Source organism: Serinus canaria, chromosome 21 (genome assembly GCF_022539315.1).
Source record: "Serinus canaria isolate serCan28SL12 chromosome 21, serCan2020, whole genome shotgun sequence".
NCBI classification, from domain to species: Eukaryota; Metazoa; Chordata; class Aves; order Passeriformes; family Fringillidae; genus Serinus; species Serinus canaria.
In genome coordinates, this window is record NC_066334.1 from 3,473,844 (window position 1) to 3,498,910 (window position 25,067).

The 25,067-nt window shown below is 40.3% G+C and overlaps 1 protein-coding gene across 2 annotated transcripts in view; it reads left to right on the plus strand.

Moving 5' to 3' along the window:
- The window catches only part of PRDM2 (PR/SET domain 2), a 52,278-nt gene extending 27,554 nt beyond the window's left edge, over nt 1–24,724 (plus strand). The window contains exons 1-3 of one of the 2 annotated variants that reach the window (XM_018920443.3): nt 13,025–13,047; nt 16,304–16,414; nt 17,302–24,724. In XM_018920443.3, coding sequence (XP_018775988.2) covers nt 16,396–16,414; nt 17,302–21,671 — 4,389 coding nt within the window. In that variant the 5' untranslated portion in view covers nt 13,025–13,047; nt 16,304–16,395 and the 3' untranslated portion in view covers nt 21,672–24,724. Of the gene's footprint in view, nt 1–13,024; nt 13,048–16,303; nt 16,415–17,301 lie in introns of those variants that run through there. The other variant, XM_050982319.1, reaches the window with a different exon arrangement.
- Nucleotides 24,725–25,067: the final 343 nt, after the last annotated feature.

Here is a 25,067-nt window from a genome sequence, read left to right on the forward strand (position 1 = left end):
CAGAGCCAGCTGCTGCCAGTGCATGGCCAGCAATAGCTGAGATTAGGTTTTTTTATTTCTTTTGCATTTTCTGAAATTCTTTTTGTTAAATGTTTGTCATTGTTTCTCCCAGGTTGTAGCTAATGTGCTGCCTGCCAAGCTTGTAGGGAAATTTGCTCAATCAAATGCATTAGCACAAGATCTGTAATAAATTCTCCTTCTAAGGAAATTAAAAAGAGAAAAGCTTGGGTTCACTTTGCAAGTGGGACTCGTGTCCTTGAGAGAAGTACTGTGGATTTTTTATTGTGTCATCCAGGTGTGTCTTCCTTTTCATATGACAGGAATAATTTGTAGCAGTGAGCAGTAACATCAACAGAGTATTTCCTTTAGAAAGAGCACATGAAGTCTCTGGCTTCAGACTCAGTCTTTCTGAAAAAAAGTAACTGTTCAGTAGCTGAAGTATTTTTTTAAGGAAAAGATGGCCATTCAATGGATGGTCAGACATAAAGATATCCAGTGTTTTTGTCAGGCTGTAGTCTGCTTTAAGGTGCTGCACAGGCTCCACAGTGTGATCAAACAAGGCCAAAATCTCATTTCTCTTGTGGATTAAGTGGCAGATCAAAAGTCTGGTTTTGAAGGAAGAAGAAACTGATGTTACTCAGGATGAAAGCTTGTCTTGCTCCATGCCTGGGAGTAATACCTCTGAAATGGCATTTTTTGGGGAGAGAAGAGGAGTTTTATTTTTCCTGTGCTTGTTTCTGTTTCTGGAGGTGCTCAGGCCCTCTCTGTGTTCCCCTCATGTCCAGCAGCCCTGGGGCTCCTCAGTGAGAGCTGCAGGAGCTCTGGGAGCTGCACTGGTGCCATCAGGCTCTTGATGGGGGGAAAATCTTCCATTTCATTCTTCCAGAAGCCTGTGCTGCATAATGCAGCTGGAGTGGGTTGTGAAACCAAATGACCTCTCAGCCACAGTCGTGTCAACTCCTGAAATATTTTGCTATTGTAGTGCAGGCAGAGCACCTGCACCAGGGTCACCTGTGTCCTGGACAGCCCCTGGTGATTGTTCAGTGTGGTTTTAAAACCTCAAACTGTTGCTAATAAATCTTCTAAAGCTTTGTTACCTTAAATGGTTCTATTGCTAATGTTGCTGCTTCCCATGGTTCTTACTGGGCTTCAGGCAGAGCATGAACTACAGGGGTACTTGTAATGACTAACACTGGCCCAGAGGCACTGTGAGGGGAAGGTGGGTGAATTAAGAACCAGTTATTGGCTGTTACAGATAATTCTTGTGCCTTGGTTTATATCAGGCTGAATGCAAAGTGCAACTTCAAGCTGCTGCTTCCCACATGTAAATAAACTCTGTCATCCTAAAAGTTACAGTGTTTTATTCTCTTGTCTGAGAGTGTGACTTTTGCTGAAACAATCTCAAAATGCTGCTGGGGAACTTGAACATGTAGGGATAAAATAAGCAGGTTGAATTCTGTGATAGTAGAAATCCTTGCAGTTTTTATTTTTTTGTTAATAATTTATTAGGTATTCTCATGCAGTTCCAAATAATTAGCTGTACCTGAGAGTGCCATAAATATGCATCCTGTTTATAAAAGGTGGGCCTTGGGTTGCCATCTGGATGTCATCCCAAATGGAACTCACGCTCAAGTGATGCTGTGATTGTCTGTTCTTTAAGTTACACAAATTTATTAGGTTTGTACTTGGGCTAAGTTTAAAAGTTTGTTTCTAAACAGAAAAGAGCTTGTGAGAAAAATGATTGTGTATGAGTTGGAATGTAGCTTATAGAGGGATGTGTAAGAGGTACGTTTGTAGCGAGGATATCATGAAATGATATTGTTATCTAAGCTCTACTTCCAGTAAATTTAATGAAGAACTCTGATAAGAGCTCAAGGCTTCAAAATTTCCTAACCAATGACTGGGAAGAGACAAGGGAGGAAGGAAGAAGTCATCAAGATCATCTGGAACAAAGTCTTCAAATGGAATTTACTTTGATTTCCCCAAATCACATTGATTTGCAATAAGGTTTATACAGCTCCAGTTCAGAAGCACCATTTGGGATGCCAAGGGACCATATCCCTCACAGAAGCATCTGTCTGGAGAGTAACTCCTGCATTTGAGCTCTTCTCAGCAATGCAAGTTTTCTTTTAACCCCCATACATGGGGGCCTTTGAAAGGGAGACTTGTCTTACTCCAAATTCCCGCCTTCACCTCCAGCAGTGCCCCCAGTTCCTGGGACAGCTGCTCTGTGCTTTCAGAACAGCCAAGTGCAATTGCTGTCACTCATTCCAGCCTTGCTCCTGCCTATGGATTTAAGAATGGGAGAAAATAAGCCTTCATTACAGGAATTAAAAAATAAATTACCTGTATTTAAGAAAATAAATTCAGCACCGAATTGCCTGTGTTGGCCCCTTAAACTCTGTTTCTATGTATAAACTTTGGAAGTATTACAAGCACTTTGCACTCACTGCTACTTTATCTCCATGGGGTTTTTGTGTTTGACTTAAAATAACAATCTGGCCTTCATGGTTGTTACAAGTTGTATTTCTAGCTACTAACTTAGTTCTGCTTAAAGCAGATGTAGGTAGTTACCTAACAGAATGAAAATCCTTGGGTTGTTTGGTAACTCAGATTCTAAAGCGTTCTGGATTTTTTTCATACTTTTGCATTTTTAGTCACACTTCCTTAGACTGCTTTTCTCAAGTTAAAAAAGTAAAGTATATCTAGACCACATTTGTGGCATTTCCCAGCAAATTTGCTAATGCTGTCTTCAGTTACATAATCCACAGTGGGAAGTGAAATAAGGCACCAGGCAGCTTTTTATTATTAATCAATTTTTTCTTTCAGTTGATCAGGATTAGCTTTGAGGCAAGGAGGGACCTGGAAGAAAAGCTGCTTGATATTTCACTGCTGTTTTTTAAAAATAATCCACTGCATTTGGAAATTATTCTCCTTCTTTCTTAGTAAATACTGTTTTGATTTTCATGAAAATAATTAGTTACTCAGTTGCTATTGAAATACTGGTTTCCTTGTAGAAATATTTATTGTATTGGGATCTTCCAAGACTTTCTTAGACCATTTTCTGCTGACTCATAGGATTGTTTAAACACTTCTGTGTTGAAGATGGGGAGAAAATTTGGTGATTCTTTTTTAGGGAAGAGCTTTGAGATAGATTTAGAGGATTTGTTCCGAAATAGGAAGGGGATGAATTCCTGCAGAGTAGAATAAGCACTGTTTTCCAGAGACAAACAAGTACTGATGTTTTCTATTCCTTCAGGATTTAGTGATTTAGAGTTGACCTCTTGCTTATAGAATATAAGAGAGCAAACTCCATGGGCTACTGACTGCCTCCCATCTCAGGAAATCTGGGTGACTTTTGCTCACATGAATAATCCTTTCTTGAATTGCTTTGTGTTCCCTCACGTTAAGCCCAGGCTTTACCAGCCACTGTTGCTCTTTCTATGGTTTCCTGACCCTCCTGTGCAATCTCCCACTTGAGTGTTCGTTTCCTAATTGGAGGCTCTGGGGATTATGGTGGATGCAAGGTAAAGTCAGTTTTTGACTTTGAGAATATTCTTATTTTATTGCCTCCTGCTTGAACCATCTTTTTATTTAGGCAAGGCTTTAAGTTCTTGTAGTAAGGATCTTGTGTTTCTATTGCCTTTCTCTAGATTTTTTTTAGTGCATCATCTTTTCAAAACCATTCAATCAGCATTAATGTGAATAATATTGTATCATTAACTGTACTAAACTTTTTTATTGCAATTTACCATAATTTTGCATTGACCATTTGTTTTACTTGCATTATTTACAGGGAATATTTTATACTGAGGTCTTATCTGCAGATGCCCTGTGTAATTTATTATGTAGTGTTGAACAAGCACATTTAACTTAACTTCAGGAGTGTGCACACCAAATTTTGATAGCTGGTTTATTCATGGAAGACATGCAGACTATTTAAGTGAGTGGCTGAGAGCTCTTTTCTTTAATTGAAGTCTTCTTCAGAAGGTAACTTGTGTTTGTCAACTCTCTGAAGATTCACACTTTGCTGTATTACAAACCTGCAAAATAGCAAAGAAATTTTATATTTGATTTATTAACTGGTTTGTATATTTTTCGAACGAAAAAAAAGAAAAACCATTTGTGAGACTAGAGTCTATTTATTTTTTCAATCTGTCAATTTATTTTGTCATTCCTGCCAAGAGCCTTACACAGATTGACAGGAATGACTGTTCTGAAGAATTCTACACTTGCTGTGTTGAGTTCCTCAAGGAAATGTTCCAGCAGACTGATTTTCTGCTAGGGTTTATCACCAGTTTTTGAAACAAGACTCAGTGGCATTTGGAGCTAAGAAATCAGGCAATGTCTGACCATTTTCTAGAAGTATTTACTTGCCTTTCAGACACTTTTCCCCTGGAAAATCACAATATTGATTTGGATCATTTCTGAGCACTTGGGGGCTTACCAGCTGCTAAGAGTTAATTCTGTTGTTACACTTTGTTATCAGAGTTGTGTGAGAGCTTTTGATTGACTATGATTAATGCTGCAGAACTTCAGAGAGGCACTGTTATTAATGTGCTGATTGACATAAAATTATTCTAGTGAGAGTATTATAATAGCTGAAAATCCATCATCCTGATTATTATTGCTGCAAAATGCCATGGAAATGAGTAGTCAGCTATACATTATTCTAACTCTTGTTGAGAGTCAGGTGCCTCACTGGAGTCTCCTCAGATACAGATCTGGTTTTGTTTGGCAGTCCATCAGAAACAATGTGCCTGTTGAATGGGAAAGGCCTGGTGTTTGGAAAAGTGACTTGATTCATAGAAATTTGGGAACATCTCAGGCATCACCATTATTCAGGGCTGAGTCCAATGCAAATTTCCCTGTGGTGGTGGCAGGGAAACTGAGCTGTGGTGTGAAGCAGCTCAGTGCAGGGATAGCTGACTGTCCAGCTGGGGATTGGGATCAGAGTGTTCAAACACCCACCTTTGCCATAGTTGGATCCTCAGCCAGGCCTGGAGAGTTGCCCTGAGCTTTTCCCAAGGAGTAGATCACCAAGTGGCAGTGAGTTGAGGAAAAAATTGACTTTCCTGCAAAATGTTCCCTTTCAAGTTGCAGGTAAAGAGCAGTAGGTCCAGTGTTTCTGATCTTACAGCCCCTTGTCAGGGATTGCAAAAGCAAAGTGGACTTTGTGCTGAAGCTTACTTAGCTCATAGCTCTCAAATGCTGAACTGCTGGGTGTCACCCTCTGCTCTCCCCACTCAGATACCAGAGCTGGTTTTATTTTCTGGTTCCTTACCTGCAAATTAAATTGTCTAAGTCATGTTACATTTTATTTCTGTAGTCTGTTTTAGTTGGTGTTTTGTACTATAAACAGGTGTGTGCAAAAAACTTCTGGTTTTAACCCATTTAGATAACATTAGACTTTCATCTCACATGTAGCAGTTAACTGAGCAGAAGACAAGAACATTTGTGCTCTGAGATTTGTTTTCACTGTTTGAAAAATGGAAGAAGTTGCTGTTCCCTGTAATAACTTCGTGAGCCTGTGACCTTGCTTGGTGTCACAAATTAAGCACATGGCAACTTGCTCTTGTCTGGTTTGGGGCATATTATAAATTTAGAACTTCTGTTGTTGGTCTTGTTAACATGAGCACCAACTGCTGCTGTTGTCCTGCAGCACAGTCCTTTTGAGAAATGGACTGATTGGGCAACTGGAGGATTACAGTTCCTTTGGAAATAGAATTCAGTGTATCTCCTGTTATCAGAGAAGGCTGACAGGCCTTTCTCTAAGAAAGTATCAGTGAGCTGTGGCTGAAATGAATGAAGCACTTTGTTTCACCAAGGAAGTGAAGCAAATCTTCCACAATTTCCCAGCAGATAAAAATATTTTGGTGACTATATTGTACATTCAAATGATGAGTTTAGATAGTAATGTCAACATAGTATTATCCTAATTTATCTACTTCTGTAAAGGACCTGCTGTGATATTCTGCCTTATGACCTTGGATTTGTCACTCTGGAGCTGGAAGGAGATGAGTCCTTCCAAATTTAACAGATACAGAGAAGCAGAGTTTTCATGCTGCAAATATGTTTTGACAGGAGCTGGTTATTAACAATTATTGTTCTTTGTTAGGTTGGAGACCCAGTTGAGAAGATGCTGTAATATTTTTAATGGGCACTGGTGGAAAACCACTGCATACTTACCAGTACTGAAGAAGGTTGTACTGAAGAAATATAATAAGGTTAAAGGAATGAAATTTGGAAGTGGATGTCAAAGAGTGGGTGAAATACATTGTAAAACACAGAGGGGTGATTTTACTGGGAATACTTGGAGAAAAATTTCTGAGAAGTGCCATGTTGCAGATGTGGTAACCATAAATGAGATGACAAATTTGAATAAAATGAATAACAGAACAAATCTGAGTGACTGTCCATGCAAACGTTGAGTGTGACTTGTGCAGTTGTGGGGGGTTTAATTTTATCCATGGGAGCTTTAGCATGGGGGTAGCACTGTCTGTGAGAGGCTTTGCTCCTGTTTCCCCAGGGCTGGGCACTCTTGTTGCAGTAATCCTTGGGCTCCTGTTAGACACAAAGGCAGCCCTGTTCCTGGGGATTGTAGCTTTGTACAGCTGTGTTCTCCAGGCTGAGCCAGCACCCCTCTTCAGGCAAACATTTGGATCAGTGCTTTGGGTTTGGTTTTCCATGCAGTGACAGCTTTTCATGTGTAGCATAGAGGGAAAATGCTCTGGATAGCAAGGCACCACCTTGATCAGCTGTGTGAGAAGGGCTTTTGGGTCTGCAGTGGACTCAAAAGTCCTTTTTTTTTATTCTTTTTTTAAAATGTCACTTATTTGTGTGACTGCTGCTGGATTGGAACATACCTGGTTTGTCAAAGAGCAGAATAAAATGGCAGGTGTAAAGGCCTAAGTAGTTACTTTTGGAGGTAACTTAGCTAAAACCACAGATATTTTTGATGTAATCCTCTCAAATGTTCAGTGATCCAAATAGGGCCATGACAAATATTTAGGTTCTTTATAACAGATGAAGGCAGACTGATCCAGTAGTGTTCATTTTAAATTTGCTGGTACAAGTAGTGGTGTGAGGGCTTTCATTTGCATTACCTTTAAATACTGCTGTCAGTATAGGTGGTGTTTCTAATTATCTGAGAGTAACTGCATTTCACAAACATTTTGGAGCAAGCTCTAATGACTGAAAGCAACATTTTCTGGGCTTAGAGAAAAGCTTTGATTGGTTAAAGCAGAGATTTAAATTTAGACATTCTCTGTATAAATACACAATTTGGGTGCTCTATTTTTAACTGAATTTTAAATAAAAAGTGGCTAAATATAGAGAACAGTTATTTCTGGAAAGTGTGTGTGCCAGCTGACATTTCTTTTGCTGCTGCTTTTGTCTTAATACTTAGCAAAACAAAAGCTCATGGAAAGAAGTACAGAGAAGAATGTTCATCATGTTTTCTGTCCTGGGCTGGCTGTGGGAGCTGTGGCAGCCATGGAGCAGCTTGCTAGGAATTTGTAGTGAATGGGGGGAGGCTGTGTGGTTAGGGAGGGTGGCAGGCAGGAATTGGAGTGTTTGAGAAAGTCTAGAGCAAGTCTGGGCCCATTTTTGTGTCCCCTTTCTACTGTTTTAGAAATATTGGCATAAGGGCAGAAATAACATTTCCAAATCTTGCTTAGGATTAAAGCTCTACATTTATACTTAATTGTTCCATCACAGCTCTTGTGTGAGTTAAAATTGCCTGGAATTAAACCTTTGTTTGCCATGCCTTGTAATTGTTGGGTGACATTCTGTGCTGCTTAAGTCATTAAAAGTTTGTAGTCTATAAACTTAAGACTTCCTGGGATGTGCACTCAGGTTAGTCAGAAGGCAGAACATGTTGGGGATTGGAATGAGATGCTGCAAGAGTGGATGACATACTCTGACAGACAGTATAAACTGGTTTTGTCTCCTGTCTGGTACAGAGCTATGGTACATAATTTAATTTACACAAGCTAACTTGTATGAAGAAGACTGGAGATAGCTCATAGTTCAGCTTGTAGGGATTGGTGTAATCCCACACATTTAACACAGCCTTCCCACTCAGAACTTTTCACCAGTTTTTTAAAATCTGTTTATCTGGAATTTGTGAACAGTGTTGAATTTTCTAGTCTTACTAACTCTGTATCATGGCAATATATTCCCTCCTGCTTCTTACAAACTGTTGGGTCATTTCTTCTCAGCATGGCACACCTGTGGTATCATCCTCACATTTCTTGTACTGACTACCATCATCCCAGAAGTTTGTGGTGAGACGCAGTAACATGATCTTCAGTGCTATTATCAAAGTGGAGACTTTGCCAAACATTTGCAGAAATTGGTGTTTTAAATAGCCCAGCTCAGAATTTTCTTATGCTTTCCATGGCAACAAGTTCATCTGTTATGCAAATGTCACGTTAACAGTCTCTGTCAGTGCATGGCTCAGTTTCTTTCCTGCAAAAAGTGTATTTAGTGCTTGGTACAAATAGTTCCATGCACAGTTTGGGGCATGTACCTCTGTCTTTAGGTGTCCTGAAACACCTTCCCAAGGTGTTCATCACCCCTTTTATATTGTGGGTGGAAAATGCAGTGGTTAAAATGTGCAGTGGTTAAATGGGAGTCAAGTGATGCTTAATGGGTAGCATTATACAACAGGCAGTTTGGTATTAATAGAATTGCTGTGAAGTTTGGCTTCCTCTTTCTCCTGCTCCTACTGGGTAAGCTTGAAAGTGTCTTTTTATGGAAGAGGAGATGCAAGTTCTGCTGGAAAAAATTACTGAGAAACCTTTGCTCATTGCATTTGCCCATAATCTGTAGATAATTCACAAGACTTATCCATTTTTTCTGTACTGTATAGCTGTATGTATTCTTCCTCTCCAGCTTTAATATTATTTGATACATTAGGTCTGGACAGATTGACAGTACATAACCATGATCTTCTGCAGCTCTGAAATATTCTTGTGGTTCTCAGGAGTTGGAGGGTGAAGTTCTGTGGTGATTGTTTTTGTGCACTGTGAAACAGCTCGTGTCAATTTTAGTGTTTCATTTGCTTAACAATACAAGTTATGCCTGCACAAAGTAGTTGTACCTGATCACTTTACTATGGTGTTGCAAGAAGTACACTCCACCAAATACTTACAATGATGACAGATTGAAGAAAGCAGGGTAATAAAAGCTTTTACATTTTGCTTTTTTTGTAGGTTTTCATACCTACCTGACAGCATTGTTGAAATAGGCCTCTTAATGATATTGTGTGTGGAGCCAATTACATTTCATTGACATCCCTTTTAATGAGGTGGTTAAAAAATTGATCTGTGGCTTGAATTTCACCCTTAAACTTGCTGGAAGTGCTGACTTTGCCTCTAAATTTTTCCATTTTAGCAAGAGTCAGTGCTGAAAATGGAGGTTTTCATGTGTATGTACCCACCAGTGCTTGGGATGATCTGTAGGCAAAGTGGGAAATGCTCCTAGTACAGGGTATCTGTCTCACACTGACAGAGAAATAAAAATGAAAAGCTTTTTGTGGATTGTGGAGAAAAAATACTCAAAAATTTTATCACAAAGATGTTCTGTGGCAGCATTGGAATTTCTGAGCCACGGGCTCTTGGGAAACTTGTGTTTGGGTTTTGGAGCCTGTTTTGTTGCCAGTACAAGGCTGTTTTTCTCCAGAGCACTTGGTAGGCAGCAGTTTCAAGTGTTGTCTCATTTTAAGTTGGGAGCTTTTGGGTTCCAAAGCCATTCCCTCCCTCCCCAGGTAATGAGTGTGTCTGCTCAGAGCTACTTGGAGTTCCTCAGCTAAGCTTGCTGGAATCCTTTCAAGCTGTGCTTAACTGCAAGCACTTAAAAGGAACTTTGATATATTGTTGTATTACCAGTAATACTGTGGAAGAAATTGATGTTACAACATTTAAGCAATGTTTGTTTAAATAAAATAGAATTGTTGAGGCTTTTTCTTTCAAGGTTGCAATCTTTTTATTCTTAGCCTAATTTTAGGTTTTTTACTATTTTTACTCTTGCTTCCTTTTTCTCCAGTAATTTGCAGTGTGACTTTTTGAACCTCAACTACCCTAGATCACTTAAACCTTTGGACAGCAAATTAAAAAATATTTAATTAGCAGAATCTAGGAGCTGGTGGATGCTGTGAGTGAGACACTGAGCCAGGTGCTGGGGCTGTGAGGCTGAGGTGCTGCATGGGCAGAAGGGACCCTGGACTGTCTCCTCTGAAATGTGGCTCTTGGCTTAGATATTGGAATAAAATATTTGCATAACTTTGTGGGTTTGAGGTCATGTTTCTGGCAAATTTTTGTAATCCCCCTGATTATATGAATAATCCTCATAAACATTCATTTTATATATAGAAGTATCTATATATGTATATCAGACATGTTGTTCTTACAGGCTTTCCCTAAATGTTGGGAATTCTTGGCAGTCTCAGTGGCTCAGAGCAGCCCTTAACACACAGCAATGTTGCCCTTTATTTAGCCAGGTGGTTTTTGTTTTGTCTTTGCTTTGTGAGCAAGTGCTGGTGGAGAATAATGAAAGAATTTGTGAATAATGGAAGAACTAAAAAAAAAAAAAAAACAAACAAAAAGCAAAACAAAGAGTCTTAAATGCAAACAGAGAAACATATTTAAAGAACACATTAATATTTACATCTTAATAATGAACATTTTGAATTAAACAGCATTTTTGGTGCCTAGTTACCTTACTGTTTAATCAATTCAACTTATTAAATATGTAAGGTCTTTAACACCCATGTGCTGTGCCATTCACAGTTGGACAAGGTTCTAAGAAGTCACTGCAAGAGGTTTTTGCATTTTGTTGAGCACCTCCAGCCAATGCAACTTGGATTTAATTTTTTGAAGCAAGTTGTGCTGTTCTTTTGGATGTAGCATTCTGTGTGTGAAAAAGTCATTCATGTGTTCTGGCCTGTCTGCAGAACAAACAACTGCTCAGAATTGTACTGATGTCTGAAGGCTTAAGGAATTTATTTTGAAAAACATGACATCAACCAGCATTCTGGATATAAGAACAGATGAATTCTGGTGCACAGCAAGCTGTTTCTCAAATTAAATTTCAAGTTGTTAAAAGTATGTTAAAATTCATTAATCAAAAGAATATGGAAATAATAGTGCAGTTGTTTCCTGCTGAATTTTCCAATAGAATGTTTTATCTTGAATATTCACTTAATCTTTATTCCATTCTTTCTAATGCCAAAGTACTGATTTATTTTTTTTTAATAGGATAAAATAATTAGAAGTTGTTTTATAGAATATTAGCAGCTATTGCATGGGACTGATGGAGACTTTAATCTCAGCCAGTTGCAAAGGGTTAACCAGTGAGTTTATGTTATTACACTGTGATTCACACATGAAACGGGGTGGCATTGTCACTGTAATGTTCCATTTTGTCTTTTCCCTTCACCACAGCCTTGCCAAGTGCTGCCTTTGTCTGTCACCTGAGAATACTTTTCAGGGGGTCTCTGAGGGAGCTTCTCCACTGTTTTCCAGGAGACTTGAGATTTGGGCAGGTTTCTGGGGCAGGTTTGAGATTTGGGCAGGTTTCTGGGGCAGGTTTGAGATTTGGGCAGGTTTCTGTGGTAGGTTTGAGATTTGGGCAGGTTTCTGGGGTAGGTTTGAGATTTGGGCAGGTTTCTGGGGCAGGTTTGAGATTTGGGCAGGTTTCTGGGGTAGGTTTGAGATTTGGGCAGGTTTCTGGGGTAGGTCTGAGATTTGGGCAGGTTTCTGGGATAGGTTTGAGATTTGGGCAGGTTTCTGGGATAGGTTTGAGATTTGGGCAGGTTTCTGGGATAGGTTTGAGATTTGGGCAGGTTTCTGTGGCAGGTCTGAGATTTGGGCAGGTTTCTGTGGCAGGTCTGAGATTTGGGCAGGTTTCTGGGGTAGGTTTGAGATTTGGGCAGGTTTCTGGGATAGGTTTGAGATTTGGGCAGGTTTCTGGGATAGGTTTGAGATTTGGGCAGGTTTCTGGGGCAGGTTTGAGATTTGGGCAGGTTTCTGTGGTAGGTTTAAGATTTGGGCTGGTTTCTGGGATCCTTTTCAGCAGAGCACTCATGGGGTAAGGTCTGGGTATGTTACTGGGCTCCAGTTAGTTGTTGGGTACAAATCTCAAAGAAGTCATAGTAATTTCAGTTCATACCAATTATTTTGGGGAGACAAATGTCCACATTCTGTGTTTCTGTAAGAGATTGAAGCAGTGTTTGAGCTCAGGTGTGAATGCCCTTCTTACTTTATGATCTGAACTGTGAACATGTTTGGTGCTGCAGTTAAAGGTTATTAAAGACAATGGCATCTTGTACAGTTGAGCAATAGTTAATTATAGAGTTCAGCTCCAAGTGGATGGAAAGACTGTGTTAAATGTCTTCCCTCCCAGCTTCTGAGGAGGCTTGTTCCATCCCACCAGAAATAACTCTGTGGTTTAATAGTCCCATTAGTAGTTTTGTTAACAACAAAAGTCTGAGCTCAGCTGACTCTAGGCTCTTCAGAGGTGTCTTGGTTTTATCAATAAAATGAAGTATGGGCAAATAAGGATTACTTCTCTCTTACACTGTTACTCTGTTGTTTTCTGAACTGCTCCAAAATTAGTGGAATTACTGATGACCTGGCCATTGGTGGTAGCATCAGTTCTCCTGTGCCTGTTGCAATGTTATAAAGGGATTGTAAAGGTGTGAAGGCTGAGCTGTCTTGCTGCAGAAGTGGAGAGGAGAGAAAAAGGAACCCTATTGACAGTTGCAAGACAGATTGCAAATTGGTGAATTCCTCTTTTGATCTTCATCACTACAGACACGTTCCTACTTTCCATCTGTTTATTTCATTTGTTTTCCTTTGCATCTTTCTTTTACAATTCTTCTAAAGCACATACACACATATTAAGTTCTGCCCTTCATTTATTCTTTTGTCATTGTTTCCATTTCACTTTCCCTGTGTTTCATTCCTGTATCTTTCTTGTTTAGACCAAGTGGAGGATCCAGCTGGCCGTAGCAGCCATGTAGGACCCTTCAGGAACCTGATGGTAAGTGCACGTGTGTACTTATACTCAGGCTTCCACCAGGTTCTGTGTTCAGAGGCATTTCCCCCCTCCTGCAGGCTCAGTTCATTCCTGACCTCTGAAACAATAAGAAAACCAAGGGACAGGCCTTGGACTACTCGTTGATACCCTTTATTTGAGCAGTAGGTTGTGTTTTCATTGGAAATCTGCAGGAAGAAGATGATGCAAATCTTTCAGGTTTATATGGATTTTAAAAGCACTTTGAGAACTCATGAGAGAAAGTCTGTCAGCAGCTGTTAAATGTCTTCAAAAGGTTCTGAACTCCAGATACATGAAAGCTGGGAGAGCATAGCAGTGAAGTATCACCTGTTACTCTGCTCTTAAATTCTCTTGCTGGGCACATGCTGTTGAATGGTCAGGACCATGAAATTGTGCATCTGGGACAGTCATTGTCATGTTTCAGTGCATGGTTCAATTCTTTGAACCTTGTCAAAGAAAGCTGCAGTCTAGAAGATGAACAAACTAAGGCCATCTGCAATGGTTTGGTGTCTCTCCTTGATTTGTGTCAGAAATTGATCTGACACATCTGAAATGTTGTGTGTGCACAAAAAGTTTGTTCACTGTTCAGAGAAAGGGCAAGTTGGATGCTGGGTGAATCCTCTCTTCAAATACATCACTGCTCAAAGGCCAAGAACTTGAAACATCTCCAGCTGTATCATGGAACAGGTTACATCATGAGCAAGTTGCATCTCTTTTTAGGACTGGCAGAACTTGCAAATGGTCTGCTTTCCATCAGTAGCATAAGGTATGTGACACAAGTACCTTGATTTTGTGTAAAAATCCTGCTCTTGTAGTGATTCTCAGATTATCATTGGATTTGAGGTACTATAAATTTTATATTCTCTAACTGGATCACACTTTGAAACATATCTGCATGCCTTAGCACTTGGGATTTGTGTTGGTGCCTTTTCATACTTTACCTCACCCTTGAAAGAGCACAGTATGTTGTCAATAAAGTTAGAAAAAAGAATTAATTTGGTCTTGGTTTGAAGACTTTGACAGTAACCTGTTGTTATGCTGCAATTCAGGGCTGCTGTAGGGTTAGATACAGAATTGCCCTGTGACTTCATCTGCAGTACATTGGACACTGCACTGTGGGGGGGAAAGTGTCTGAGCAGGGGCCAGGTTTGGCAGGTGAGAGGGGCCTGTGCACCAACCCTTTAATTCTTGTTTCCAGTCTCACCTGTCAAGAGAGATTAATCAGGAATTTTGTTGGTTTTAGGTCAAGATATTAACAGTGGTCTTCAGATGATAAGTGGTCTGCAAAAAATTTGAGTCCTTAGGGTTCCTGGAATGATGTATGATTTGTTACATCACTCATAAGGTGTATTGTGATGCATGTTTGACTCCCAGGAATGTGTTGAAATCTTACATTTCCACTTCTTCCCTAGAAGTGGAACTGTTGGATTGTGTTACTGAACCTTCCCAGAAAATTTCAAGTGACTTGAGAGATACTTCTGGAAACTTCTTTGATATCCTTCATACTCAGATCTTGGTTGTAATTATGAACATTAGAGGTGCTAATAATAAAAAATGGTGTTCAAATTGGACTTTTAGTAGCTTGTCATGCAAGGAAAGTGTGCTTTAACTTCCTCATGCCTATGTGAACCCCCAAGTATGTGCTAAATCTTCTGACAGTCACAGGTGTTTGGTATGAAAGCAGAATTGAATGTTGTGTTGTTGAAACAATGCAGGATCAGTCCTTTATGGCAGGTCAGACATGGGCATCATAACAATAATTGAGGATATTCAGAGAAAATTGCTAGTTCACTTTGGGGAGGATGTGTGTGTCCTGTCCAAAGGTGACAGAAATTCAGTCTGAGTGACTGTTGTCAGGTTCTAAGACTAAAATCTGTTAAATTAGATAAGAAATTTAAAAAAGGTTTATTATAAACATAAAACTGAAACACATTGGAATTTGGGGATGGCCTATGAAATCTGAGCTCCTTGAGAGGAAATATAGATAATTATTTAGTTTGTTCAAATCAAAACAAGTGTTTCCTTTTAAAGCTGAGGCTGTCTGAGCTGTTCTCTTGGGGGGGTATGTGTACTTGGAGCTTCCTGGAACAGAGGAGCTTTTTTTTTAAAAGGCATTTCAGTTTCTTGGCTCAGGATGTGAAAAATATTTTCAAGGGGTAAAAAGGAGGAGTTTGACAGGATTGTGACGTGGAAGAATGTGCTTCTAGCTAGGAAATGGCTCTAGGGCTGTGATGGACCTTTCTGATCAGGGGCAATGGGCAGTGAGTTATAAAGTAGCATTTTGTGTGTTAGAGGGGGCACAGGAGGAGTTTGGGTGGCTGCTTCTGGCCAGTTCTTCCCAAGAGTTGTGTGCAGAACTGTGGAGTTTCAGTGGTGTTTTCTGTATTCTCTTTGGAGAGTACAGTCTGCAATGAGGTGAATGAAAAACTATAAACTTTCATTTGTTATTACACACCCCACAGCAGAATTTCTGTGTGTTTTAGGCCTGAATCTATAACCTTAATGGCAAAAATTAGCAGTACTTTGTAGTGGAGTGGAAAATGAAGTTTTCAGTGTGTTTACATCTTACAGTACTGGTCAGCTCTTTGCATATAATACCCTTTTGTGTTCATCATCCTCTGCAACTAATACATGCTGCTTCTTCATTGTGTGAACAGAAAGTGATAACTTGAAAGTGGTGTTTGTGTCAGGACCCATCAAAATACCTTCAGTGGTTTCTGTTACCCAGTTCCATCTCGTTTGGCTGTACTGCCTTTGCCCTGTTTGTCAGGCTCATGCTGCTTTCACTCTTCTCATGGTGTCATTACTTCATTGTTTTCATCATAACTCTTCTCATCATTCAGAATGTTTATACAACTAGAATAAACCTCTATGGGTTCCTATTTTGTAAGATCTTCCAATTAACATTAGAATTAACAGTATATGAAGAGATTTTCTATTTTCCATATACTTTTGTGGGATACAGGAATTTAGTGGCCATATTATGGCATTGGGTACCTGCATGATGTGAGCAGCTTAACCCTGGACAGGCAGTTTGTTCTTGCTTTGAAAGTGAGGAAAGTATTTCAGTGTCTGAAGGTTTTTATCTAAATGCTGTCTGTTCTAATCAGTCATTTGTATTTCTCAGGAAAGCAGGGTCTCTACAGGAGTTTGTTATACTCCAAAGCTGAGGGTTTAAATCTGCCACTCATATATGACAAAAATTGTTAAGCGGGAATAATAAATGCTTTTTTCCCACTAGGAAAGAAGAAGACTCAGGAAGGTAAAAACAAGGGAAAGAAGGCAGCAGATACAAAACAGAAAAAGACTGATTTGGATTCTACTTCTGCAGATATGAGGGATTCTAAAGAAGGTGAGTTCTCAAGTGTATTTTTTCCCCTTCTGTTTATCTTTTTGAATCAAAGGATGCTTGTCACGTTTAGTACATTAGCAGGTTATCTTACTGTAGCAAAATGAACATGTTTATATTGTTTACCCCAATTGTTTTACTAGTTAGGAACTTGGCTATTAGAAGCATGTCATTAAATGTACAACTGTGACCACGGGAAAAACTAATGTGCTGCAAAATTGAGACATCAACCCAAACTCCTTAGAAGATAATAGCAGAGCAAAATCCTTATTCTAGTGTCTTTGGGGCTTAGTTTCATGGTCATTATTTATTGCTAATTAACAAAGTCAGTACCAAGGGGGAAAAAAGACACTATTAATTCTTTTGACCCATAACTCTTCCATTCCTTCCCTCTGTTGTCCCTTCTGCTTGCACAACACGTGCACCACTGTTCAGGTGTCTTATGGCCCAGCTAAGGAATGGAGAAGGATTTTTGCCTTATAATGTACCCACTTAGGCAGCATTGTGGGGATTGGCAGCAAAGGAGTTTTTCTAGAATCATTGCAGAATCACAGAACATTTTGGGTTGGCAGGGACCTTAAAGCTTATCTTCTTCCAACCCCCTGTCATGGGCAGGGACACCTTTCACTAGACAAGGTTGCTCAGAGCCCCATCCAATGTGGCCTTCTTTTCTTCAGCAATGGATATCCCTGAGAACAGATAGGTAGGACGTGCATGCAGGAAAACTTTCATCCACATGAGTAAATAAATGAGAAGTGGTGATATTGTCTTGGGTCAGGAATGTTGGATATGTTGTGCTAGAAGAAAAAATGACAAGAAAGGTGTAGCATATCTTGAAGTGTTTGCTAAAAATATCTCATGCTTTTCTTTATTGCACCCTTGTGTTCCAGGTCACAAAGAGGAAGATGAAACGCCTTCTGTTTCTGCTGTGCTGTCTCTGGAGCAAACAGCTGTGATCCAGGAGATGGTAAATCAAGATGTGCTTCCAAAGCTGATGATCCCCAGTCCCACCCACGAAACACAAGTGGTAACTGAAGACAAACAAGGAGAAGCAATAAACTGTGCATCAGATGATTTAGATGACGATGAAGAGGAGGATGAAGAAGAGGAAGATGAAGAGGAGATAGAAGATGTCAATATGCCTAAAGAAAATGCTGAAATGCCTTTGATATGTGAAGAAAAGTTGGACTCCATGGAAGACCAAAAGAGTACGTCAGAGGATTCTCCAGAAAGCTCTCCAAAGAAAAAACTCGTGGTGAAAATTCCAAAAGCAGAGGGGGAATCCAACGGTGATGTTCAGGAAACATTCATGTTTCCTTGCCAGCATTGTGAGAGGAAGTTTACAACAAAGCAAGGACTTGAGCGCCACATGCACATCCACATCTCCACCCTGAGCCACGCGTTCAAGTGCCGCTACTGCGGGAAAGCCTTCGGCACTCAGATCAACCGGCGCAGGCACGAGCGACGCCACGAGGCCGGGCCCAAGAGGAAACCATTCCTCACGCTGACGTCCTCACAACACTTGGATAATGTTGCTGATAACCAAGTGATTGTGGATGATGGTCTTAAAGATGACCTGAATGTTTCCAGTATTGTGCAAGACTCTGTTGTCTTGGATTCTGAGAAAGTTTCCCAGGAAATGTCAAACTCCACGTTTGCTGAGGAGAATAAGGAGCCCAAAGAATTGCATCCGTGCAAATACTGCAAGAAGGTTTTTGGTACTCACACCAACATGAGGAGGCATCAGCGTAGGGTTCACGAACGTCATCTTATTCCCAAAGGTGTCAGGAGAAAAGGGTTCTTTGCTGAAGAGCCACCTCTCCCAACAGAGCCAGCCCCAGCAGTTCAGAGTGTGTACATAGCGAGCACAGAAATAGAAGAGGAAGGTGAAGGAGATGATGTCTATCTTATGGATATATCCAGCAATATCTCTGAGAATTTAAATTACTACATTGATGGTAAAATTCAGTCCAACAGCAGCACTAGCAATTGTGACGTGATTCAGATGGAGTCCAACTCTGCAGACTTGTATGGATTGAATTGTATAATCAGTCCTGTCACAGTGGAAATTTCCACAAATTTAAAGGTTACACAAACACATGTGAATGAACCTCCTAAGGAACCCTCTAGCAGTGGGAGCAGTGAATCCAAAAAGAGAAGAACTGCCAGCCCTCCTCTTGTACCAAAAATAAAAACTGAAATAGACCCAGAACCTATAACTCCTACTAGTTCTTTAAATCTTCCTCTTAGCATTTCAACAGAAAGCTTACCTTTTCATAAAGAAAAAGGGGTTTATTTGTCATCAAAATTAAAGCAGCTTCTTCAGACACAGGACAATAAGATAACTCCATCAAGTGAAATCCCTAAAATAGGACCTTCTGTTACATCATCATCTGTTTTGCCTCCAGTTTCCAGCAGATTTAAAAGAAGGACCAGCTCTCCTCCCAGCTCTCCACAGCACAGTCCAGTGCTTCGAGACTTTGTCAAATCAGGTGAGGGAAAAACTGTGTGGAATGACAATATTAGGAGTTCAAAAATGCCAAAGTTAGAAAGCCACAGCAACTCACCTGCTTGGAGCTTGACTGGAAGGGAGGACAAAGAGACTTTGAGCCCTCATTGCTTTGAAGAATATAAAATTTCAAAAGACTGGACAGCAGCTCCAACTTTTGGCAATGTGTGCAACCAGCAGCCCCTGGATTTATCCAGCGGTATGAAACAAAGGTCTGATGTCAAAAGCAAGACTCAGGTTCCCTGGGAGTCTGTTTTAGATCTAAGCGTGCATAAGAAGCCCTGCAGTGATGCTGAAATTAGGGAATGCAAAGAGAACTCCACACATCCAACGTGCAGTGGTGTTAAGAAGAAGAAGCCCACCACCTGCATGCTGCAGAAGGTTCTGCTGAACGAGTACAACGGGACGGACACAGCCCCGGAGCAGCCGGGCCCGGACGGCGCCGCCAGCCCCGGCACGGCCCCGCAGCCTCCGGCTGAGCCCGACGCCGATCCTGCTCCCTCGGCAGCGTCTTCCACTGACACTCAGCCCCTCAGCTCCTCTGCTTCCCCCGTGCCACCTGTGCAGCCTGCTGCACCTGCTGGGTGCCAGCTGCCCCCGTTGTTAACACCCACCAACCCCCCCTCCCCGCCGCCCTGCCTGCCCGTGTTAACTGTGGCCACGTCACCTCCCCCTCTGCTCCCAACCATGCCCTTACCCATTCCAGAGGTCTCTGCCAGTGCCACTAACACTTCCTCCTGTCCCTCGCCACTCTCCAACACTACTGCCCAGTCCCCACTACCAGTTCTTTCACCTACAGTTTCTCCTTCGCCATCCCCTGTCCCTTCTGTTGAACCTCTTATTTCTGCTGCTTCTCCTGGCCCCCCAACTCTGTCTTCCTCATCTTCCTCATCCTCTTCCTCCTCTTTCTCATCCTCTTCCTCCTCATCGTCTCCATCTCCACCTCCTCTTTCTGTAGTTTCTTCTGTTGTTTCCTCTGCTGATAACCTTGAAAGTTCTCTCCCAATAATAAAACAGGAAGAAGCTGAAAGCGAGCAGCAGAAAGCGAGAGAAGAGCCTCACACTTCAGGTGAATCAGGAGTGGTGCAGGAAACCTTCAACAAGAGCTTTGTGTGCAATGTCTGCGAATCACCTTTCCTTTCCATTAAAGACCTAACGAAGCATTTATCCATTCATGCTGAAGAATGGCCCTTCAAATGTGAATTCTGTGTACAGCTTTTTAGGGATAAAACAGACTTGTCAGAACATCGCTTTCTGCTTCATGGAGTAGGGAATATCTTTGTTTGTTCAGTGTGTAAAAAGGAATTTGCTTTTTTGTGCAATTTGCAACAGCATCAACGGGATCTCCATCCAGACAAAGAGTGCACTCATCATGAGTTTGAAAGTGGGACTTTGAGACCCCAGAATTTTACTGACCCCAGTAAGGCGAACGCAGAGCACATGCAGAACCTGCCAGAAGATTCTTTGGAACCTTCAAAAGAGGAGGAAGATGAAGATCTGAATGATTCTTCTGAAGAGCTTTATACAACTATAAAAATAATGGCTTCTGGAGTGAAATCTAAAGATCCAGATGTCCGTATGGGCCTCAATCAACACTACCCAAGCTTTAAACCACCTCCATTCCAGTATCACCATCGTAATCCCATGGGGATTGGAGTTACTGCAACAAACTTCACAACCCATAATATCCCACAGACTTTTACTACTGCCATTCGATGCACAAAATGTGGAAAAAGTGTTGATAACATGCCTGAGCTACACAAACACATACTGGCCTGTGCATCTGCTAGTGATAAAAAGAGATACACACCTAAAAAAAATCCAGTCCCCCTCAAACAGACAGTGCAGCCTAAGAATGGCATGGTGGTCATTGCTGGGCCTGGGAAGAATGCCTTCAGACGAATGGGTCAGCCTAAAAGACTCAATTTCAATGTGGAGATTAGCAAAATGTCCTCCAATAAACTCAAAATAAGTGCATTGAAAAAGAAAAACCAGCTTGTACAGAAAGCTATCCTGCAAAAAAAGAAATCTGCCCAGCAGAAGGCAGAACTGAAAACTAACCCATCTGAGACGGACTCTCACATCTGCCCCTACTGTAACAGAGAGTTCACTTACATTGGGAGTTTGAACAAACACGCCTCATACAGCTGCCCCAAAAAACCCATCTCTCCCTCCTCCAAAAAGAATTCTTCCAAAAAAAGTGCAGCTTCTTCACCTGCAAGCAGTGACAAAGGCAGCAACCAGCGCAGGCGAACAGCAGATGCAGAAATCAAAATGCAGAGCACTCAGCCTCATCTGGGCAAGACCAGAGCACGAACCTCAGGACCTGCACAGCTCCAGCTCCCCTCTGCCTCCTTCAAATCCAAACAAAACGTTAAATTTGTACCTTCCATGCGATCTAAGAAGCCAAATTCATCTTCATCCTTGAGGAACTCTAGTCCTGTGAGAGTGTCTAAAATGTCCCATGTTGATGGGAAAAAAACTAAGGTGGTTTCTAAGAACAATTCCTCTGGAATCTCCAGCAAAGCCTCCCGGAAATTGCACGTCAGAATACAAAGGAATAATAAAGCTGTTTTGCCAAGTAAATCTGCTGTGGCAAGTAAGAAAAAGGCAGACAGGTTCAGTGTGAAATCTAGAGAGAGGATTGGAGGACCAATCACACGGAGTCTGCAGCAGGCAGCAAATGCAGAAGCAGCAGAAAACAAAAGAGATGAAAGCAGTACAAAGCAAGAACTGAAAGATTTCAGGTAAGCATTTCATTTGAAGTTGAAACAACCCAGGAACACATTGCTTGCTGTTTTGCTTGCTGGTCTTTTTTTTCTTTTTCTTTTTTTTTTTTTTTTGTCTCTTTTTTTTTTTTTTTTTTGAGTTTCTCATGCTTAAATAAAAAAAGAAGTTGCATTTCCTAAAACATGGATGAGCAGCTTACTGATGCTGGGGTATGATGTACATACTTGATGCATTTTGTCATGTCATGAAATTATACACGGTTTGTATAGAGAATGTCTTTAATTATAAACTGAATTGAAAACTCTGGAAAAAAAAATGTCAATACCTGAGTGCAAATAAACTTCATGTCATTAAACTCTATGTTATTGGAGACACTGACCTTGTATTTGGTATCTGACATCTAAGGTAGCCCAGAAGCATTCTAGATTTATTTATGGTGGTTCACTAAGTTAAAGAACATGACTGCATTCTTTACTCACTAAAATAACTTGCTTTGGTTTGTAATAAAAAGCATTCTCTGCATATATATATATATATATATGAAAGAAACAAACCATGACCAAATACTTCAAAAATGTATGTGCATACGGACTGAGATCATAAAAGACTTAATATAAGGGAAATAGACATGTAAGAAAAGTTACATGACCATGTAAATTTGTTAGAAGTATCATGCTTTTTATGTTTCACTATAAAACTTTATAATTAAAGTTCTATTTCTTTTTGAGAAGAAGCATTTTAATCACAAGAAAGGGTAATCCTTCAATAAATAAATAAAAAATCTTAATCTACGTGCCTGAGTCCCGATTTACGTCTTCATGTAGTCTCTCAAATCAACAGTATATTTTGCACAGTGTTTATAACCTTTGTTACCTTGCTCCTGCCCTGTTTTTCTTGGAAACAGGAGTCTGATTTGCTGAGGAACTTTCACAAAGCTCACTGGTAATTAAGAGTTCTTTTGGGGTTGGTAATTGCAGCGCCTGGCTGTGATTAACACCAGATTTAGGGCCGAGGTAGGGTTTTTTGGTCGAAAGGAGGGGGAGGAACTGGCAGCCTCTGTCAGAACAAGTAGAGCAGGATCTGTTCATTGTCAAAATCCAAACTGTTCACAGCTGGTGTGTCTGACAGTGAGAGACAAAGGTGCAAATAGTGAGGAAATGCCTTGGAAAGTAAAGGTGTTCAATATAGCAGAATTATTCCCAAGTGCTGGAGGGGAATTTGACACAAAATAATCCATACCCAAATTAGGATATGTTGAAGGAGAAAAATGTTACTGGAATTTGGAGACTAATGGTGTAAAAATGCCTTTTAGGAACAAGAAATGTCTACCAGGCCTGTTCCCTTGGGACATAAACATCTTCATGTTAATTCTCATCAGCTGCTCTCTTAGTTTTGTGTGAAACTGCATTTAAATGATGCCAGAACAGATCAGTAGAATAAGGAGCCAAAACACCACATCTTTCCATCCAAATGAATCATTTGACCTTAGGCAAAATAACCAAGTACTTGGAATGGGTGCATATGGGAATTGTTCTGTAGCATTTGGGGAAATAACAATTGACCTGGGGCAAGGTTTCCTTGGCTGGCTCAAACACCCTTGGTTTACTTTGGCTGCTTGGAGTCCTTATCAGTTTAACAAATGGTTACAGCAGGGAATTCTTTTGGTTTCTGAAGTAACTTCCATAAATCCAGATTGTCTCCTCAAATTCTTTTTATATCAGCTCTACAGTATGAAGAATTTTTCTGCCTTCATACACTAATGTCAGCACAGTTTAACTTTGATTACATGTAGGCACTGTTGGGTTTTGATTTTTTTTTTCCAGGAAATCCTAAAATTTTTTCAAGACTTGCTTCATGTATAATTGTCTGCCAGTTTGTTTTTCGCCTCTCAGTGTTTCTGTGTAAACATACTTCTTCACAAATTGTTTTGTCCTTTATCTTTGTTTTTTGTTTTGTTGGTTTTTTTTGGTTTTTTAATTTCAATTTTCCAGGAATCTCCTGTAAAAACAAAACAAATTAAAAAAATCCCTTAATGCCATGGTAGAGCTGGTGCATGCTCATCTTAGGATAAGCACTGCACCAAGGGATGTGAAATCCAAGCTTGTGAAACTCACAGAAGCTGAGTCACAGCCATGCAGTTGCCTGCAGGCTTCTTGCTCATGCTCAGTGTCAGGCCTAAATTTTCTTATTGGTGCTTGACACCCATGGGATGATACAGATGGAAGCCAAGGGTGCTGTCACACACAAATGGAACCCCACAGGAAATGGCAGAAGGAGCAGTGGGATGAACTGAACCAAATCTTTTCCTCTTGGTTGGTGGATGGTGTTGGGCAGTTCAGTTCCTTCAGCCTGTCCAGAAATCAGTGTAGAGTCAGGGCCCACAGCTGCTGCCCTCAGGTGTTTTTGTCATGGATTGGGTCTCTCAAAGCCTTTTGTCTAAATGAGCTGGTAGAGGCCAACCTAGCAGGGCAGAATTACCTTCCCACTTTCTCCTCACTTTGAGTCTTTTCATGTCCAGAATACAGTGGAAAAAAAAAAGCCTGATTTGGATGTTTTATGGATTTTCCACGTTCTTATTTACACATGCAAATAAAACTTTATATAGCAGTGATGAATTTCTAAATACCAGATATATAATGGATGCAGTGTATCTTTTTATGGATAAGAAGGCTAGAGCAGGGCTGCAGACCTGCATATTTTGAAAATGAGATATATAATTATTCTAAAAGGTTGTACACCTCTAATTTAAGACAATGAATTGGTCTATTGTTCATAACAGCTTTTTATGGAAATACTGTTTGTCACGTGTTCACAGAGCTTTCACAATTAATGACAGAATGGATGGGAAGTGACTAGTTTCTTTATTCAGACACCCCTTTTATTTTTTGTTCTTAAAAAGTAATCTACCTCTTTAAAATTTGTAGTTTTAATACTTGTTTGGTGAATTTGTGCCACTTTAACTTTCACTTTCACTATCATTCCCATTTTGTTACATTTCTGTTATGGGGACTTTATGTTGAAATATTGTATAAAGCATTTGTAGCAAGTTTAAGAAAATAAAATATTTAAAATTATTTAAATTGTTTTGGACACTTCAATTGTACTATATGTGATTTACATTTTACATTAATTTCATTTTGTTTTCATTTTGGGTTGTTAATCTTGGAGCATGTTCCTGTATTAAAGTTTGCTGTTAGGTATATTGTTTCTTCTATTGGAGAGTGATATAAAGATTATTCTAATGAAAACATTAAAAATTGCAATTTGTCATAAAAGTGGGGTTGTCCTTGCTTTTGAATGCTGTAGCCTTGCTGGAGGGCTGGAAATGCAGGTAAGAGCTGCAGAGGGATTTTCCTCCTCCTCGTGCTGTCTGTCCATCCTGTGCTGTGAGTCCCAGCCCCTGGTGTTACAAGCACT